General features: G+C 43.5%; 1 protein-coding gene across 1 annotated transcript in view; it reads right to left on the bottom strand.

The window, feature by feature from the left end:
- CASP6 (caspase 6) overlaps positions 1-21,904 on the bottom strand; it is a 55,203-nt gene that overhangs the window by 20,501 nt on the left and 12,798 nt on the right. The window contains exons 3-4 of the mRNA XM_030190810.1: positions 14,805-14,844; positions 7,327-7,476 (exon numbers count right to left, since the gene is read on the bottom strand). Of these exons, the coding sequence (XP_030046670.1) occupies positions 7,327-7,476; positions 14,805-14,844 (190 nt within the window). The remainder of the gene's footprint in view (positions 1-7,326; positions 7,477-14,804; positions 14,845-21,904) is intronic.

Raw genomic sequence — 21,904 nt, forward strand, 5'->3', positions numbered from 1 at the left:
GCATCCTGCATGGAAGAGAGGACTTCGGCTGGCGGGGGCTTGGGGTCCCCCGCCAGCAAAGATCGGCGACGGGTTGGTGGCGGGTGGGAGGGAGGGGAAGGTGGAGAGGGTCAGTGGTAGGGGGTCCAGGGCGAAATCTGCGGGGGTCCAGGCCCCTGTGGCCCTACGCAGATACGCCCCTGGTGGACATACTCCCCTGTCAAATCAGTTGATATTCAAGCTGGCAACAACTCAGGGTGGGAGGGCGGGTCTGTGTGGCTAGATGATCAACTGTCCAAGGAGAACTACTGTTACAGGTAAGCAACATTTATTTCTCCATGGACAGTGTGATCATCTAGCCACACAGCTGAAGACTCCCAAGCTAAGACTTGAAACATTGTAACAGTTAAATACAGAAGTAAAATATAAAGTATGAAACTGTTATCTGAACTGGTGGAGGAGGTGAGTTGGTGCCTCACAAGGAAGAGAACAAAACCAATCTGCCAAACAGAGCGTCAGCTGCCGATGCATCATCAATACAATAGTGCTTTGTAAAGGTATGCATGGTTGTCCAAGTTGAAGCTCGGCAGATATCCATCGGAGAAGCATGCTGAGGGAGAACTAAAGAAGTTGCCACAGCTTGTAATTGGTGTGCAGTGACATGAGGAACATTGACAGTTGTTGACTGAAAAGTCTGTTTATAGCAGAAAGAGATGCAGTCAGCTATCCAGAGAGATAAAGTGGATTTCTTTACTGGTTTTGGTTGGTGCACTGACTGGATTGAAAGAAAAAGCTATGAAGAATGATTCAAAAATTTTGTCCTCTGCAGATATATGGTAATAGCTCGAACACAATCCAGAGTGTGTAACAATCTGTTATGATCCGAGTTGTGAGGAGGGGAATGAAATGCAGGCAGTTCAATCGTCTGATTAATGTGGAAGGGCGACACAACCTTAGGTAAAAATTTTGGGTGTGTTCTTTAAAAAATCCTTATCCTGAAGGACTTGTAGGTATGGAGAATAATGCACCAATGCTTGAATCTCCCCTATCCTCCGGGCAGAGGTTATGGCAATCAGAAATAAAGTCTTCCACGAAAGCTATTTAAAATCAGCTGTCTGCAATGGCTCAAATAGAGAATGCATGAGATTATGTAAAATAAGATTGAGATCCCATGCAGTTACTGGAGTCTTTATTGGAGGCCTAGAATGTAGTAAGCACTTCATAAATCTCTTGGTTACTGGGTGACAAATAAGAGTGGTCTTGTCAACGGATCATGTAACACAGATAAGGCCGCTAAATGCACCTTAACCGATGGAAATGATAAACCTGCATTGGAAAGATGTAATAAATAGTCAAGAATAGTAGAAATAGAACAACTATATGGATGGTGTAAATTGAACCTCTGGTCAATTTTTATATGCTGCCTAAAGGATTTGGAGGACTTGTGCCGAAAATAGTTTAGAGTTGGTCACATTTTTTGAATGAGCCATGCTGTAAGTTTCAGGGAATGAAGGTTTGGATGATAAAGTGTGCCCTCGTTCTGAGTAATTAGATCTGACACTATGGGTAAAGTGATTGGTGCGTCCTGTAATAGAGACAGAAGTATTGGAAACCACAACTGTCTTGGCCAGTGAGGAGCAATGACGATCATGCGAGCTGAGTCTGTTATCACTTTTTGCAATGTCTTCGCTAAGAAAGGAATGGGAGGATAGGCATATAGAAGTCCCTGGTCCCATTTGATGAAGAATGCATCGGACGCTATCCTGGTGTGACTGGGCCACTTTGAGCAATATCTGTGGAACTTCCTGTTCAGAAGGGACATGAATAGGTCTATTACAGGCCATCCCCACTTCTGGAAGAGCTGTTGAGTAATTATGGTCTTCAAAGACCATTCATGCGGCTTTAACTTGGGGCTGAGTGAATCTGCTAGGCAATTTAAATGTCTTGAGAGGTACATAAGTACATAAGTACATAAGTAGTGCCATACTGGGAAAGACCAAAGGTCCATCTAGCCCAGCATCCTGTCACCGACAGTGGCCAATCCAGGTCAAGGGCACCTGGCACGCTCCCCAAACGTAAAAACATTCCAGACAAGTTATACCTAAAAATGAGGAATTTTTCCAGTCCATTTAATAGCGGTCTATGGACTTGTCCTTTAGGAATCTATCTAACCCCTTTTTAAACTCCGTCAAGCTAACCGCCCGTACCACGTTCTCCGGCAATGAATTCCAGAGTCTAATTACACGTTGGGTGAAGAAAAATTTTCTCCGATTCGTTTTAAATTTACCACACTGTAGCTTCAACTCATGCCCTCTAGTCCTAGTATTTTTGGATAGCGTGAACAGTCGCTGTTATAGTTGATCCCATATTTAGAACGAAATACCAGAGTTGGATCGCTTCCTGACATAAGGTACGGGATCCGATTCCTCCGTTTGTTGACATAATACATTGCCACTTGATTGTCTGTCTGAATATGTTGCCTGTGAAGGAGGTGAGCGAATGCTAACACTGATAGACGGATTGCTCTGAGTTCCAGAAGATTGATACTGCAGGCCTTCTCTTCCTGCGACCAGAGCCCTTGGGTTGATTGATTCTGACAATGCGCACCCCAGCCCTTCTTGGAGGCATCTGTTGTCACTAGTATTGTCGACTTTGGAGTCTAAGAACGTGCTCAATCTGTCATGTGAGGTAGTTGCGTCCACCATGTTAATTGCAGTTTGATGTACTGTTGCAGTGGTATCTTGGTGGATAGTGGTTGGTGGTATTGGGACCAATGATCTCTCAAAAACCACTGAAGAGGATGCATTCTTAACCGTGCTTGTGGTATAACATGGACTGTTGCAGCCATGTAACCCAACAATACTAATAGAGTTCTGGCTGTCGTTACTTGAGTGTTTAACAAGTTCTGTACCAGTTGGATAAGAGTCTGTATTCTGGATGAAGGTAGGCGTGCCAAGGCAATGGGTGTAATGAGACATGCTCCTATGAATTCCAAACTCTGTGTCGGTTGCAAAAGTGACTTTTCGTAATTTATGAGAAACCTGAGGGAAGTTAGGAGGGTGATTATCTTGTGCAATGCCTGGAGAACAATCTGCTGAGTGAGACCTACAATGAGCCAATCGTCTAGGTAGGGAAAAATAATGCAACCCTGTTGACGAAGATAGGCTATGACCACAATTACACACTTGGTAAAGACTCTGGGTGCTGATGTGAGGCTGAACGGGAGAACCCTGTATTGATAATGAATGCTTTGTAGTATGAATCGAAGGTACCGACGTGAGCTTGGGTGTATGGGAATGTGGAGATATGCATCTCTGAGGTCCAACGATGCTAACCAAGCTCCCTATTTGCTAACCAAGCTCCCTATTGCAGAAATGGTAGGATGTTTGCTAGAGTACACATGCGGAATCATTCCTTTATGTTAAATTTGTTGAGGAGTCTTAGATCTAGGATGGCTCGAAATGCTCCTAGTTTCTTTGGTATTAGGAAATACTTGGAATAAAATCCATTCCCCATCTGCTCTTGTGGTACTAGCTCTATGGCTTGAGCCTGAAGCAATCTGTGTACTTCTGCTTGTAGGAGAAGAGCTTGTGAATCTAACGTTTTGGATTGCATCGGAGAATTGGATGGCGGATAATGGAGAAAATTGATTCGATACCCATTTTGTATCACCTGCAGCACCCATGAATCTGTTGTTACAGTTTTCCATACATTTCTGAAAAAGGACAGATGCCCTCCTACTGACTTAGGTGACCTTGTTCATCAAAAACTATTTGTCTTCTGTTGTTGGATAGTGCTACTGCGCACCTGTTTCTTGTCACGAGGAAATTTAGATGGGACATATTGTCGTTGTTTATTAAAATAGGCAGGTTTCTGAGATGAGTAGGATCTCCTTCCCTGAAAACATGATTTAGGTTGATAATATGGAAGACGCTTATATACAGCCCTTGAGCTTTTTGAGCGATCATCTTCCAAAGTATCCAGCATTATGCACTCATCTTTGACTGAGGTAATCATCTCTGCCACCTTGGGACCAAACAGGCTATCTCCTACGCACAGGAGGTCTGCTATTTTTTCAAATAAATCATCAGCTAGAGCTGAAGAACTTAGCCAAGCCATACGTCTTGTGGAGATGGCAATTGCTGAACCTCGCACTGCTGTTTCATAATTGTCGAATGCTGCACGAATCATAAACGGGAGCGAAGCAAGAGAGGCTAGATCTGACATGTCCACAGTGTATAAGTATTGAACATAGTGGAAGGAATGAACTGCTATCCTAGCCTGCAGCATTGTATTCTGATAGGATTTCTTTCCCAGAAGATCCATACACTTTAGATCTTTATTTGGTGGATGAGACATGCTCTCTTTTCCTGTCTTATGTTTTCTCATGGCTGATTTTACTACACTGGTGTGGGAGCTCGTGAAGTCCATGACCTAAAAGAGATTCAACTCTGTATTTGTTATCTAACAGTCGATTTATAGCTCGAACAGTAAATGGGTTAGACCAAATCTGCTTATGATGCTCCTGCAATACATTGTCAATTGGGAGAACTACTGTCTCCTTGTTATTAGAGAGATATTTTAACACTGACCTCTTCTCCTGCTCTGTAGACCCTGAGTGAGAGGCGCCTGGTAACTGAAGTGCCTTGGCCATTTTAAGCAGAAATTGAGAGTATGCACAATCGTCCTTTGTAGATTCCTTGTGAGGAAGGCCAGCATTTAAATCTGTAAGGCAAGACTTTTTCCCCATGGAACTAGGTGAGTCAGAAGAAGAGGCTCTGGAGCAGGATCTAGCATCTTGTCTGGATTATGATTCCACTATTGGAGAAGTGGAAGGAGAGACTGACCATGGTCTCTTTCTAGATGAAGGAGTGGTGCAATGAGATCTGAGAGAAGTCTGCTGATTAGTAGAGGTCTGTCCCTCATTAAGAGACATTGAAGTAACTGGTGCAGCTGGCATTTGTTGTTTCAAAAACTGAGCCATTAATTGGAAAACATCTGAAGAGACTGAATTCTGAGCTGAAACTGAAGGCATAGGAACTGCTTGAAGAGAAGAGGAGCTAGTATTCAAAGGTGGAGCAGTAACCGAAGTTGAGCGTCTCGATCTCGAGTAACTGCTGCGAGAGGATTGGCATCCACGGCAACAATTACTCTTATGATGACTCTTATGCTGTCTTTTATTATGTGAAAAGGATGCACTGCTTCTAGAGACTGAAGAACAGTGACGTCTCTTTCTTCCTCTAGGAGAAGGAGAACAGCTTCGAGAAGTAGATGAAGCCGATATTGAGCTATTACTCAGCTGATGCCAGCTTGGTGCCGAGAGATTACTTTGAGTCGACATCGCTGACTTCAATTGACGAAGTGCAGCAGTGATGGAATCAGCTGACAGTTCTTGTCTTTCTTGCCGGTTACTCTGCTGGGTCCCTGCAGTACTATCAGAGCCCACAGAAACATCCGATTTTGACTGTCTGTCAGGAATATCCTGATCCTGTCCCCCCTGGCATAGCAGCAGGGGGGAATACAGAATCTGCAGGAATATCAGAGAGAGAAACAGCTGATAGCTCTACCGGCTTGATTATATACTTAGTCTTTGTCTTCTTTTTAGTTGAAATAGAAATGTCAGAGGCAGAGGTAGACCGAAAAAGATCCTTTAATTTTAAGAGCCAAATCTGCAAAGATTTATCAGACATCTTTTGACAGTCAGCACAATCTGCCGGTACATGCTGCTGTCCAAGACAGCGGAGACATTGAGTATGCGGGTCCGTGACTGACATCTTTTTAGAACAAAAAGAACAGTTTTTAAAACCCGGTTTCTGTGACATCTGTCAAGAATAATGAAAATAAGAAATACTGACTAAAGAAAACAAATAAAGTTAAATAAATTTGTATGACTAGAACCTGAGAAGCGCAGCGGGTCGTAACTATACCGCGGACAAAATAAAACTGATTTGACAGTGGGGCATGTCCACTACTTATACCATTGCAGGGGTGGGAATACTTGCACATGCGCAGAGAACTCTTACAGTTTTCTGTGCTATTGGAAGCCCGGGTCGGTAACGTCACCCTGACGTCACTTCAGCTGTGTGGCTAGATGATCACACTGTCCATGAAGAAAGGCTCCATTGGCCAGAGAGGCAGCTATTAACACCTTTTCTGCCTTGAGCGACTGATGTGTGTGGAGGACAAACCTGCTGGTTGGGGGAGGGAGGGGTTGGAAGCTAGACTGATGCAGGACCAACATGGCTGCAGGGGGAGGGGACAGGAAGGGATGTATGACAGATATGGACACAGGGTGGAGGATAGAGAGATGCCAAACTGGTTGGTGGGGGGACTGAGCCAGAAATATGATGGACATGGGGCAGGGGGAGAAGAGGGAAATGAAAGAGAGAATAAAGACCTGGAGGAAAGGGGAGGGGGAAGAGTGGGGACAGATGTTGGACTGGTGAGGAGCGGAGAGAAGAGGTAGAGACTGGAAGGAGGAGAGCCACTGGATTAACAGAAGGTGGAAGAAAGAGATGTCAGACCAGGGAGGGTGAGGGGAGCAGTAGGAAGAGACATGGTGAGGGACAAAGACACATAAAATATGCTGTTTGTGGAGGGAAATAAGGGACAGGGACCCAGAGGGCCAATACTAGACTCAAGAGGAGGGATAGGGAAACACAGGGGGGGGGGGGGGGGATTCTAGACAAAGTAAGATACGAACACAGAGGATACCGAACATGAGGGAGGATAAGGATGCAGAGGTGAGACACTGGACAGGACAGACAGAGACACTCGGAAAAGATGAATGCTGGACATAGAGATGAAGTGTCAAAAGGACAGGAGACCATGGAGAAAGTTGAGAAAAAAACTGAGAAAAGCATAGGAGAGACATTAGGACCAAAGCAATTCTCGGACAACTAAGGTAGAAAAAAGTATTTATTTTCCTGAATTTATTAATTGTAATATGTTAGCTTTGGGAAATGTGCATCCTCCCTCTCCCCACCCCCTCAGTGTCTACTATCTTGGGAGCGATAGTGTTATAGAGAGCCCATCTCAATTTTTCTGCCCAGGGCCCAGTGAGTCCTAGCTACACCACTGTTCATAATCTATGGGCATACATGCCATCTCTGGCTATGCTCCACTCATATGCATGCCTGCAGCAAAGGCACGTGCTTTTACACAGTTGGTATATTATAAGAGGTCATTTATGCACATACGTGGGTATATACGCATGGGAATTCTTTCTAAAATTACCTCCTAAATGAATACAAAGTCATGTTCAGGTCATTCCATGCAAAGACAGTATAGCAAAATTTTTGTTATAATGGTCAACTGAGAGTCAGCTTTACACTGACCAGCTCTTACCTCCGACTAAGATTTTCTTTGTCTGCATTAGTGCCACGCCTCTCTGGCATTGTTAAGAACCAGTGGAACCACTCATGGTTGAAGATTAGAGCAACACCTCTTCTCTTGTGGTTCATGTTGTATTCTTCTGCTGGATCCAAATCAGCAGCACTGCATTAGCAATCAATATAAAAAGATACGTTAGAAATAACTTGTTTGTACCATCAGATGGTCATGAAAAATATTGCTAACAATCCTCAAATTACCAAATTTGCTCCGTCTATTCCTATTGAAGCTGCTCTTATTTATAGGTCTTGTTAATATGGATCATATGGGATATGCTGGACATGACCATAGGACCATAGGACCATATCAGATTGTGTGCTGAACTAGGCCTCAAAAAGGTTAAAAAGGACAAACAGAAAAATGCTTGTAATTGTACTTTTCTGGTACATTTACTGGAAATAGTCTTGTAGCAGAGATTCTTGTAAAAGCCTTGCAACATGGACTAACCAGGAAGTGAAAGTAGTTTGCAAGCTGTTTTTGGCCTAAGGAACTGAAATATGATTTCATTAGAAAACTAGTAAAAAAAGACCCGTTTCTGATGCAAATGAAACGGGCGCTAGCAAGGTTTTTATCAGAGTGTGCACATTTGAGAGAGAGTGAATGTGCGAGTGTGTGTGTGACAGAGAGAGAGTGAGAGTCTCCCCCCTCCCCTCTCTCCCCCCTCCCCTCTGCCCTCTCTCCCCTCCCTCCCCCCTCCCAGTTTCGGAGAGCAGTGTTTGGTAATTATACAGGATTCCTGCTGTGTTTTTCACTGTTTGTATTTGTCAGGATTCCTGCTGTGTTACAGAGAGCGAGGCTCGAGTTTCGAGTTTCGGAGAGCAGTGTTTGGTAATTATACAGGATTCCTGCTGTGTTTTCCTTCACTGTTTATATTTGTCAGGACTCAGGAGCTGTGTTACAGAGAGAGCGAGAGCGGGGCAGACACTCATGGGGAAACCGGATATCTACACCGCTTCACACTTCCGGCTGGAGGCTTCATTTAGAACGTTGGTGGTGCCTTTTATATATAGAGATGGATTATAGACCCAGCTGATTTAGAGGAATTTTAATAGTCTAACAGGTGGCAGGGAGTAAACGAAACCTGTGGTAAAGATAAACGGAACATGTGGTTATGAGGACATTGATGTTGCAAATGAGAATGACCAGTTGATGACCTGCCGATAGGTGAAATTACTGTAAAAAGTTAGATTAAGTAATTTCCAGTAATTAATTGCTGATTCTGTAGAAATTTAGTAATGCTGATACAACATAAAGTAAGTTTGATACTAAGCAAATTAGTATTATAATTACACATGGAAAATGAGGACAGAAATAAATATATAACGTAATTGCATGTGATTTTTAGGGTATAACTAACAGCTGTAATTGGTAGAAGAGAGAGAAGTAATACTGTAAATTTGCGCTTTGTGGCCAGTTTGCCACTCTCTATGAGAAAAAGCTTATGGACTATTCTCCCCTATAAAATTAAGAGTATTTTAGGAATCTACATCTGAAATTGATGGGTTTTCCCAAAGCTTTGTTTAATATAAATGGCTTGCAAAGCACTGACTTTGCTAGTTTGGGTTTCTCATTATTCCTAGATAGCCAGGTGCAGGCCTCATCTTAAATTTTGCCTATCCCCTGGCCCACACGTTCCCCCATGAAGACTGAAAATTACTCCTTCAATTTATAGAGTTTTTGTTAAACTCTTTTTTTTGGAGTTAGAATTAAAATGATTGACTTTTGAATACTTATGAAGTAACATGTTAACAGTCAATAATAAGTTGTCGGGGGCAAGCCAGCTGTGGTCCTGATAATCCTTTCGTCCCCCCAACACTATTTCAGAGAAACAGCTCTTTTAACATCAAGCAACACCAATTTTATTATACTTTTTCCAAACTAAAACACAGCACAAGCAGAGGAGTTAGCCCAGCAGTGTTCAAGTTAGTACTTTCCTTACTGCACCAGGCAGTCCCCTTCTCTTTGTGGAGTTTACATTCACCAGCATCTGGAACAGCTCTTTCAGGTCAGGTTTCCCTTTTCTCAAGGGCTGCCTGCCATGCTTCATACAAACTTCTGTTCCTGCAGGGTCCGTCTTTGCAGGAGCAGCGAGGAAGGCTCCACCTTATTTCTCCTTTACTCTCCTCCGGGAACCCTTCCTCCTTCCTTAAGCAGCAAACAAACATAAGATTCCACTTGCCCTTGTCCTTGAAACACACAGTCCAAAATTAACCCTGAACACAGCTCTCGCTCTCAATTCATCTTTCCCAATAATCAAAGGTCCAAAAATCTTTCAGGGAAAACCTTCTTAGAGAGTACTTTCATGTGGTCATACATGGGTCACTCCGTTCCAGGCTGTAGCTCTCTCCACATTTTTTATCAGGCTAGACTTGGCCACATCCCTGGCTTCTGCACCCCTTTCTAGGGAAACCTTGGCTCTGGTCCAGCTTGTACTTTGGGGCCCTCCTGCCCCAGGTTAGGTAGCCTGCATACTGTCTCGCTGGACATCTCTTAGGAGTTCCCTCCTCCCTTCCTTCCTCTCTCCTGGTTGTCTGCAAACCTTTTTCTAGGACTGAGGACTGCCACATGTCTCTAGAACCCTGCCCTTCTCCTGTCCCAGGGAGATGACATCATCAACACACTTCATTTCTAAGGGGCACAGGGCTAGCCTACAACTCCCAGAAGACCTAGCCCCACTCCCTTGGCTCTAGTTACTGTGGACTGGAGTTCAGGCAGCCTATTCGCCCCTCCCCCACTCAATCACAAACAAACACCTTTCTCCTATTACTTAAGCATTTCTTTGCTGATGTCCCAGGCAGGGCTGACCCCACACTCCTTTCACCTCATGCCCACTCTTGTGACCCCTCAGCAGGGCCATTTTTAGACAGGCTGGGGCCCAGGGCAGAAATTAAGGAGGAGGCCCCTTCCCCCAATCTCCCCACCCACCACGCTGCCACATATGAAACGATTTTACATGACTTCTTCACACACGAAACACAGACATGCCTTCATCAAATACAGAACAAGGGATCAGAAATTAGAAAAATGGAAATATGAACACCAAAACTGAAACATTGGCAAGTACTGTAACACTAAAGAAATAAAAACAGAAATGAACTTCAATTTTTGTATTGAACACAATTGGTAATATCACTACGGGGGGCCAGTATGTCCCCCCCCCCAATTTTGGGATCAGATCCCCCCCCCAAAATTAGCCATCACTCTTACTGTGGCTGGCAGGGATCCCCAAGCTGTGCCAGCTGAAGACCACCTCCTCTGGTCCAGCAGCCAGAGCTCTCCAAGCTCTGCAGCTGGTGCCTGTGTCCCCATGCTGCTGCCCCCCCATGCACACTCAGTTTTCATGTATGCAGAAAAAACAAGCATTCATGGGTGTGGGTCAGCAGTGGCAGCAGCAACTTGGGGACACTGCCACTGGCACTGGCTGCAGACCTTGGAAGAGTTCTGGCTGTCAGAGCAGCAAAGGAAGAGGAGTCTTCATCTGGAGTCTTCATCTGGAGAGGCCTGGAGATCCCTGCCAGTTCGGGCATCTATATTTCACATTCAGATGGGGCGGGGGTGGGGGGGGGAGAAGGCAGGGAGAGAATTTGGTGCCCACCCATTAGTTCAGCCTTGTTTTCCCCTCAATCAACCATCTGGCTATGCCAATGAACACAACATACCTTTACGTACTCAACTTACTCAATCTCAAAACCTCACTTTCACTGCTTATAATATTCTCCTCTAAGACTATGCTATTGTAATTGTATTAACTATGTAAGCCGCATTGAGCCTGCAATATGTTGGAAAGTGCGGGGTACAAATGTAATAAATAATAATAATAATAACACAATACAAACTTATTTGTAATACACAAATCCCAAAGTTAACATATTCCAGTTAATAAATTAAAAATAAAACACTTTTTTCTAACTTTGCTTCTGGACATTTTATTTTTCCATCATGTTGGTCCCATTTCTCCGTCTTCTGCTAATTCTTTTTCCAGTGACTTGTCTATTTGTCTTTTCTCTCTCCTGTCTTGTTTTATTCCTTTGCTACACTTATCTCTAGCATATTGATCCTTCCCGACACCCCGACATAATAATCTGGACAAAATAGCCAGGACAAAATATCCCTTGACAAAATATCCCTTGACAACATAGCTCCTGTAACAAAATAGTCTATAGCCCTTCACAAAAATAAGAAGTATAGTAAAAACTCTATCTCCCTTCCTCTGAGGGTCCAGCATCTCCTCTATCCCCAACTCCCAACATAGTCTAACATGTCTCCCTCATCCTCACGCCTGCCCTCTGCAGTCTGGTATCTCTCCAGCCCTTCCTTCTGGCAATCCTCCAACATTCCCGTGGTCCACCAGCAGCGTCAACAAGCTGCTTTAGCTGACCCTGGAAGCAGTTTCTGTTGTGTCCTGCCTACATGAACATAGGAAGTTGCATCAGATGAGGTGGAACATAACAGAGGGAATGCTTCTGGGACAAAGGGGAAACATACCTCAGCTCAAAGCAGCAGCGGGACTCAGAAAGACACACAGCAGCAGGAGCAGGTAAAATACTTGAGGGTGGGCTCTTTTGTCAAGAGGTCATTTGTCAGGGGCCAAATTGTGGGCAGGCCCTTTTGTCAGGGGCTGATTTGTGGGGCTATTTTGTCAGGGGCTTTTTTGTCTGTTTTTTTTTTTGGTCCGGGCTTTTTTGTCCAGGCTATTTTGAGCAAGAACAAAAAAAGCCCTGCCAAAAAAGCCCCGACAAAAAGGACCAACACAAAATAGACCTAACAAAAAAAAAAAACAGACAAAAAAAGCCCCAGACAAAATAGGGAGGGGAAAGCTCGGATCGGGGTGGCAAGAAGGGGGAAGAGATGGTAGACTGCAGGGGCACCCTGGAGCTGTGGGGCCCAAGGCAACTGCCCTGTTTGACCCCCCCCCCCCCCTAACGCCAGCCCTGCCCCTTAGGTGTAGCAAAGTCAAAGGGATTATTTTAGAAGGCTGGAATGGCTTCTACACATGTAATTAGTGGCATTAATGTATAAAAGCCCTACACAAGTAAACATCCATTTTAGGAAAGCTGCCATTTACCTGTGTAAGAGCCACAGCACGCACAATTTGAAAGGGGATGTATTCTGACCTTGAGCCAGTACAGGTTTTACAATGGTAATGCATGTATATTAAAAAAAAAAAACTGGATGTCAGCATTTAAACCTGCTCCAAAGCCCGTGCAAGTATTAGCTAACTGCTCATTTGGCGAAAGAGTCATGTGGGAGGGGGTCAACTACGTGTGCCTTTTTGGTGTTTAAACCCCCTCAGAAAGACATCACATCAGCCCGGAGGATTTTTTAGCAAAATCTAAAAGCCTCTTTGAACAGCGTTCCGTCGTGCAAGCGATCACACTGCCCATGCGCGCGCACGTCTTCCCGCTCGCCGTGCGAACACGCCCCTCAGTTGAATCCAAAAGATGAAAGAAATACAACTCCAAAGGGGAGGTGGGAGGGTTTGTGAGAATATCCAGCCTGCTGTCTTCAGAGAACACCTGCTACAGGTAAGTAACTACTCTTTCTCCAAAGACAAGCAGGCTGATATTCTCACAAGTGGGTGACTTATTGGACAAGTGGCAGAATTCAAAACCTTTTCAAGGCTTGGAGGTCAATAACAACAGACAAATGGATTCTGGTTATTGTTCAACATGGTTATTCTCTGGTATTTTTTCAACCCCACCTCTTCTCCCCAATAAAAAAGGTATCATCTTATTTTCTTTTATTTTGTCTTATTTCTATTGATCACCTTTTTGAAGAAATTCACTGAAGGTAGTGCACAACAAGTAGAACCCGGGCTATTACTACTACTACTACTACTACTATTTAGCATTTCTATAGCGCTACAAGGCATATTGCTGGAGGTGTTGGAATTGGTATGTGTATTCCAGCACATCCTCATCCTTATTTTTAAAAAAGGCTCCATGTGTGAATGTTGCCACTCGAACATAGAAAAGGAGTGATCCACCTAAGTGGATGAACACTAGCTCCCACGTAAAAATAACAGCACAAAAGAGGAGTGGGAAATGGACCAATGACTCCAGGAGAATGGGAGATAAATTTAAAGAACCACGAGTCATTTAATAAAGTGGTTCTTTAAATTTATCTCCCATTCTCCTGGAGTCATTGGTCCATTTCCCACTCCTCTTTTGTGCTGCCACTCGAACATCCCATTGCCTACCTAGATGCCCTTTTTTTTCAAAAACAAGTGTTAAATCTCTTGCTAGATCTGTTTTTTTTCAAGGATACATGTAACACTGTAGCAGTCACTGGCTTGTCTGTTGCAAGAAAACTATGATAGACAAGATGCACAGAGTTATTACTGAGAAGGAAGGGACAGTTAGTGTAGAGAATATGGAGGGAAAGGAGAAGTCGCAAAAACAGACATGAAGAAAGGGACTGAGCTGCTGGAATTTATTGCACGAACTGAAGATACTTTTTCTCCCTTTAACCAGTCTGTGAAGAAAACAGGCTTTAACCACTTATAGTTACAAATAAAAGCATTTTTTTTTGTTTGTTTTACTTGCAAACTTGTGTGTGCTAGTACTCTTTGAGGCCCTGTAGCCGGCCACCACCCACACTACCATAGGCAGCATGAGACCTCCATTTAGCAATCTCTAGGTCCTACATAAAATTGGCATCCACACTTCAAGTGCAGTAAGTTGACACATGGAATGTAATTTTATAATAAGCCACCCAAGTGTGAAGGCCAAACAGGCACCTATTTCAACCCTTATTTAAAAAAAAACAAAAAACATTGGACCTATGGGTCTTTACAAAACACTAGAGGCGAAGCAGCAAAAATCATTCCTAGACTGAAGCCAGGGACATTTAAGCTTTTGCATAAAACACACATTAATCACGACTCCTCCCATACTTTTCTCACAACTCGCCCCTGCCAACACACAAACTGCTTTATATTTGTAGCTCCTGGCTTTATTTTTATAAAAAGCCTTTATGTACAACAAATCCTTTATAAAATTACTTGCTGAGGGGGAAATTGATTTAAAACTGCATCCATGGTTCAAAAGTACATGCGTAGTTTTGTGTGGGTATTTGGCTGGATTTTCAAATCAATAGTGTGCATGTGCTTTAACCTGGAAAATTACCCTATGAAAACGATGCACTTTCATTTAAATCAGCTGTGCCAAACACAAATTTTCTAAATTAATTTACGCACATATGCTCAAATTTTGTACGTACAGGAATGCCTCCATAAAACTTAGGCAAAACCTAATACTTATATCAAGCAGGCAGTGATACAAAAGTCTATGTCCAGAGGTAAAGAACATTGTTACCTGGAGAAATGCTTTCGAAAATTACCTTTTAAAATGTCAAATTCTTGAGTCACAAATTATTTTGCTAGTGCATTATTAAACTTATCAGCCATCTTCTTAAATAATAAAGCTTTTTACCTTATACGAGAATCTGTCTCCAAGAGGTTTTCATTTTCACCTGTAATAAAATATATGCAACAGTCATTGAGTCCACATGAAGGAATAAGATTTCTTAATAAAAAAAATAGTCCCAGTACACCTTGTTTCTTATCCAAAGCTGTCTCACGCAGTGGTGGACTCTCATTCTCCACTGTACCTCCTCCTAGAATTTCTATCATGTCCTTACTCGCTGAAAGGGTATATACTTCCCAACGCTGGACATTTTTAGTTGGAATTGGAAGTATAGACCCAGTGCTAAACTCTACAATCACTACATAATCTTTTGTGCGAGGACATAATTCTACGTGCAGTTATACCTGTTGCACATTACTGTTTTATGTGACTTCTGTGGGAATACCAAACAAGAAAAAAATATCCTACATGAGGGAGTTAATTCCTCAAAATCTATTTAATAAGGATTTTAAGTTCACTACCCCTTATTTTCAATTATAGTTTACATGTTTTATTTATTTATTTATTACATTTGTATCCCACATTTTCCCACCTATTTGCAGGCTCAATGTGGCTTACAGAGGTCTGTTATAGCATTGCCATTCCAGGGTGTCAGATACAATTGGTGATGCAAAGAAATTAAGGATGGAAAGAAGTACTAAGAAAATAGATATAGAAAGATGACTTTCGGATTGGGACGGATTAGTGAGGCGGTATAGTTAAGCTATGGGTCCTCTTTGTAGGCCTTATTGAACTCTGCACAATAAATTCTAGTTCATACTGAAGATACCAGCAGCACTTTTTGAAACTAAGAAGGCACCTTTATCAGAGACCATCAGGAAAGACTAGATGTTGTGGGCTGCAGAAAGCAATAGCAGACTGCTGCAGCATCCTGTCAAGAATGTCGGTCACAAGGTGGCCATGACCGCTTAAGTCTGTAACAGGCGAGACACCTACCAACACTTCAGAGAGAAAGCAGAATTCTACACTTCCTTAAACAATCAAAGGTTTTATGAGTAGGCCAGTGGAAGAACATTGACACTTGTCATCTAATTTATTTTTATATAATTCGACTTATATATTGCCTGTATGACCCTGACCAATAAAGTAAAACTTTACTCATACATATTCCTAACAAATACAATAAAATCATTACCCTTCCTCTCTCACACTCATTCCCTCAACCACACCCTCGACTCCACTAATCTAACCACGGTCTATCACCCACTCCTCCAAAGGTCTTTCTTGTGCAATACACTGGGCATGTGACTGTACGTGCTGTCTAGTTTTATGTGCTTGAAAATATCAAGATTGGCTGCGCTGAAACTGATAATCTTTCATTTATCCCTAGTAGGTGTGGAATGTACACGATTAGCGCACATGTTCTGGAGCCATTACTCTAGTAAAGAAAGGGAAGTTCAATTTCTGGCCTCTCTGCATCAGTAAAGGTGCATTTTATTACTAACAGTTGTGATATTTTTAATAACGTAGACCTATGCCCAATGTGTTTTATGAGAAGGGTTTATTGTATCAACATACGATAAACCCTTCTCATAAAAGTTAAAATGAAATGGAGGAAAAAAGACCTCAGCAATAACCACACTATATTTATAAACTGTGTGGTATGTGCACATTAACAGTCATTAAAAAAATACTTATATTTGTGTGATGGGAAACCCCTTTAAAACTATAAATAGAATTAAGAAACAACTCCACCCCCCCCCCCCCCCCCCCCCCCCCCCGTTTACTAAGCCGCATGGCAATACCGACAGAGCATTCAAAGTAAATGGGCTGTGTCAGAATTAGCGCTAGCGTGGCTTTGTTAACGGTTTAGTGTAAAAGACTTATCTTAAAATATGTCCATCTACTTCTTTTTCTTTGTTTTTTTCTTTAGATGCACTGACAGCCAAAATATGAACGCATGGCTTTAAAGAGCACTGGACTGAGTTATCTGATAAAACTGTTTTACTAAAGCCCCACATCCCTCTCTCCTACCACAAACCACCAGTACGGAATGAAGTTGGTGCACATTAATTAAAAGAACTTTGAATCTTGGGAGAAGGTGGGTTCTGGGAAGGGACAGGTTAGGAAGCACAATGTTAAAAGGTTGAGGATATGATTATTATGGAGTTCTTACTCAGATATGGTGATTTGGTTGTATTTGGAACGTGTTGACAAGTTATTTTGCTATACCATTAATAAAAAAGTTGAAACATAAAACAACTTTGAAGAGTAAGGGGTTGATTTCAGCAGGATGGCTACAGCTTAAACACACCCAAATAAATCATCCAGTGCATTTTTCAGCCAACCTGTCCATTAAACCATACCATTAAACATGCGATCCAGATTTTAAATGAGTAAGTTATCCCTTTAAAGTTAGGAATGCTACCTATGGGGTCCTTTTACCAAGTTGCAGTAAAAAGGGCCCTGCACTAGCAGCAGGGGCTGTTTTTGCTGTGCTCTGAGGCCCTTTTAACGCAGCGGGTAAAAAGGCTGAAAAAAAAAAAAAAGACATGAATATGTGGTAAAATATGGCCATTCGGTGGGGGGGGGGGGGGGGGGGGACACTTAACACCACCCATTGAGGTGCTGGTAAGGGCTCCAACGCTAACCCGGCAGTAACCGAGTAGTGCACGGTACTACCCGATTACCACCAGGTTAGCGCCGCGCTAAAAAAAATACTGCCTTATTTTACTACTACTACTATTTAGCATTTCTATAGCGCTACAAGGCATACGCAGCGCTGCACAAACATAGAAGAAAGACAGTCCCTACTCAAAGAGCTTACAATCTAATAGACATTGGAAATGGTGCGCACCGGGGCTGGAACTACTGCCAGCGCCTATACTGGGCCGCCAGTAGCTCCAGCTTAGCATGCGGTAAGTCGGCGTTGGGCTTACCACCGCTTTGCAAAAGGGCTCCTGTGTTATCTGTGTAACTTCTGGCCCGACCTCCAGAACACCCCTGGCCTCTGCTCAAATTAAACGGATACATTTTGTTCTTACAAGTCGATACGTGGCTAAAATGTATGTGTTTGGTGGGAAATGTTCAAAGCAAAGCAGCCCATGCTGACCTCATAAAGCACTTTGGAAAACTGACCCACATACAGTATTTTAAATTGTAATTTTCTCAGCATTCCAATGGACCAATTTTCTCTTGCATTTTAAAAACAAATATAATTATTGTAGAGGCAGCACATTTTAGGGGGCTTTAATTCAATTTCCTTACATACATTCTTCTCGGCTACTGGATTATCAGTCTAGTTTATTGCATTGTATTTATATTCATGCTGTATTTGACATTATTTTATATAATTACTAGTAAAAAAGCCCCATTTCTGATGCAAATGAAACGGGGGCTAGCAATGTTTTCTTCTGTGTGCATGTGGGAGTGGGAGTGTGTGTGTCCGTGCCCTCTGGCCTCTCTCCCCTCCCCCCTCTGAGTCCTTCACTGTTACAGAGCCAGCGATTTGATTTCGTGCTCTGCTGTTTTCCTTCACTGACTGTGTTACAGAGGGCGGGGCAGACACTCATAGGGAAACCGGATATCTCTCCCCCTTCACACTTCCGGCTGGAGGCTTCATAGAACTTTGGTGTTGCCTTTTATATAGAGAGATATGACATCATGCATGAAAGTTTGGTACCACTGATGTACGATTTGACTATGAGGTCCTTTTACTAAGCTGCAGCAAGCACTAGTGTGCGATTAGGAAAGGGATGGAAAACAAGCACGAGGATGTTATAATGCCGCTATATCGCTCCATGGTGCGACTGCACCTGGAGTATTGTGTTCAGTTCTGGTCGCCTCATCTCAAAAAAGATATAAAGGAATTGGAGAAGGTGCAGAGAAGAGCGATGAAAATGATAAAAGGGATGGGACGACTACCTTATGAGGAGAGGTTAAGAAGGCTAGGACTCTTTAGCCTGGAGAAAAGGCGGCTGAGGGGTGTTATGATAGAGGTCTACAAAATAATGAGTGGGGTAGAGCGGACAGATGTGAAGCGTTTGTTTACGCTTTCTAACAATAATAGAACTAGGGGACACAAGATGAAATTAGAATGTGGTAGGTTTAAAACAAATCGGAGAAAGTTTTTCTTTACTCAGCGCGTGGTTAGACTCTGGAACTCATTGCCGGAGAAGGTAGTGATGGCAGCTGGCCTTGCTGAGTTTAAAGGGGGTCTGGACAGATTCCTGAAGGAAAAGTCCATTGATCGTTATTAAATTTTGGGGTTTTGCCAGGTTCTTGGGGCCTGGATTGGCCGCTGTCGGAGACGGAGTGCTGGCCTTGATGGACCTTTGGTCTTTTCCCAGCATGGCAGTGCTTATGTACTTATGTACCACAACTTAAAATGGCTTACCATGGGATGTGCTCAGGCGTCCAGCAGTAAGTTCCATATCTGCGTATGTTACCTGTGCACTAAAAATTATTTTCAAATATTTGTTTGAGGTGCAGTGTTTGGGGAGGGCGGGAAGGCTGGAGAGAAAGCGTTCCTGTGCTAATCCATCAATGTGTCCGCATTAGCGTGTGCTCACTGATTAGCAAATGATTACTACTTACTATTTATCATTTCTAAAGTGCTACTAGACGTGTGCAGCACTGTACACTTGAACATGAAGAGACAGTCCCTGCTTGACAGAGCTTACAATCTAATTAGGACAGACAGAACAAACAAGAGATAAGGGAATATTAAAGTGAGGATGATAAAATAAAGGTTCTGAACAAAGTGAATAAGGGTTAGGAGTTAAAAGCAGCAACAAAAAGGTGGGCTTTTAGCTTAGAAGACGGCCAGAGATGGAGCTTGACGTACCGGCTCAGGAAGTCTATTCCAGGCATATGGTGCAGCAAGATAAAAGGAACGGAGTCTGGAGTTAGCGGTGGAGGAGAAGGGTGCAGATAAGAGAGATTTACCCAGTGAACGGAGTTCCCGGGGAGGAATGTAGGGAGGAGCTGCAGAGTGAATGCACATAGGTCAATAAGAGGAGTTTGAACTGTATGCGGAAACGGACAGGAAGCCAGTGAAGTGACTTGAGGAGAGGGCTAATATGAGCATAACGACACTGGCGGAATATTAGTCATGCAGCAGAATTTTGAACAGAATGTAGAGGAGAGAGACGGCTAAGTGGGAGACCTGTGAGAAGCAAGTTGCAATAGTCTAAGCGAGAGGTGATAAGAGTGTGGATGAGGGTTCTGGTAGTGTGCTCAGAAAGGAAAGGGCAAATTTTGGTGATATTATAGAGAAAGAAACGACAGGTTTTGGCAGTCTGCTGAATATGTGCAGAGAAGGAGAGGGAGGAGTCGAAGATGACCCCAAGGTTACGAGCTGATGAGACAGGAAGGATGAAAATGTTATCCACAGAAATAGAGAATGGGGGGGAGGAGGAGAGGTTGGTTTAGGGGGAAAGATAAGAAGCTCAGTCTTGGTCATGTTTAGTTTCAGATGGCGCTGAGTCATCCAGGCAGCAATGTCAGACATGCAGGCTGATACTTTGGCCTGGATTTTGGCTGAGATTTCTGGCGTGGAGAGATAGATCTGGGAGTCAGCTGCGTAAAGATGATACTGAAAACCATGGGATGAGGTCAGAGTACCAAGGGAAGAAGTATAGATGGAGAAAAGAAGAGATCCCAGGACAGATCCCTGAGGCGCATGAGCCCTTACTGCTTACAAAATAAGTGTCGATAAGTGCTCCCGTGGTAATTCTTTTTAATGGCTATAAGCCAGTGATGGCGAACCTACGGCACGTGTGCCACAGAGGGCAAGCAGAGCCCTCTCTGTTGGCACGTGCGCCGTCGCCTCAGCCAGAGTCGTACTGCCACTATGAACTGCTGGCGCGATCGCGCTAGCAGTTCAAAGTTGTGTCGGAGCGGAAGAGAGACCCACCGGAAGTTCGTTCCCTCCTCCCTTCAAGTTCCAGGCCCCCTCCCTCTGAATTTTAAAAGTCATCTATTTTACCTCATCAGGGTTAGGGCGGCAGCATGCAGGCTCGGCTCGGTGCTTAGTTCAGTTTTCCCTTCTCTCTCAGCTCTGGTCCCGCCCTTGCGGAAACAGGAAATGAGGGCGGGACCAGAGCTGAGAGAGGGAGAAGGGAAAACTGAACTAAGCACCGAGCCTGCATGCTTTTTACCACTGAAGCCGCCCTAACCCCGACGAGGTAAGATAGATGAGTTATAAAATTTGGAGGGAGGGGGCCTGTAACTGGGAGAGAGGGAGGGAGGGGGGACCCTGGAACTGGGGGGGGGGGGGGGGAGTTAAATTGCCCTGTTGGCACTTTGCAACAAATAATTAGATTTTGGGTTGCTGTTTGGGCACTCGGTCTCTGAAAGGTTCGCCATCACTGCTATAAGCTAATGGTAACAATAATGTAAGGCTATTAATGGAAGAAATAGAAGATCGGCCTTTTTTCGGCTGCAGCAAAAATGGACTTAGCGTGCAGGGAAAACCCGTGTAAGGGTGCATAAAGGCCACTTTTTATCGCAGCTTAGTAAAAGAACTCTTATTTATGCTGTTCCTCATTTTGAACACATCGATGAAGTGAGTATGAGATGTACACATAAAGGACTAGATCCTATATATGGGGCCTGAAAAATTAGTGCCGAAAAGAATTCCACCTAGGCGTATTCTATAAATCACGCATAAAGTTAGGCACAGTTTATAGAATACGCCTAGCAGCCGTGCCTGCACCCAACTCTAGGCACGTCCATTTTCTCAAGGGCCTTTATGTACAGGAAGAGAGCCTTTTTCAAATGAAGGAGAGCTCTGGAATGAGGGGGCATATGACAAAGATAAGAGGGAATAGGCTTAGGAGTAACCTAAGGAAGTATTATTTCACAGAAAGGGTGGTGGAGGCGTGGAATGGCCTCCCGGTGGAGGTGGTGGAGTTGAGGACTGTTCCAGAATTTAAAAAGGTATGGGATAAGCATGTGGGATCGCTTAGGGACATGAAGAATTAGGGGTTACAGAGGATGGGCAGACTGGATGGGTCATGTGGCCTTTATCTGCCATCATGTTTCTCTGTTTCTAAGTAAAACCTGGCGTAAATATCGGCGCCTAAGTTAGGCGAGGAACAGGTCTATTCTATAACACTGCGCATACATTTCTGGAATGCCCACAACTCGCCCGTTCCACGCCC

The sequence above is a fragment of the Microcaecilia unicolor genome, chromosome 2 (genome assembly GCF_901765095.1).
Source record: "Microcaecilia unicolor chromosome 2, aMicUni1.1, whole genome shotgun sequence".
Lineage (NCBI taxonomy): Eukaryota > Metazoa > Chordata > Amphibia > Gymnophiona > Siphonopidae > Microcaecilia > Microcaecilia unicolor.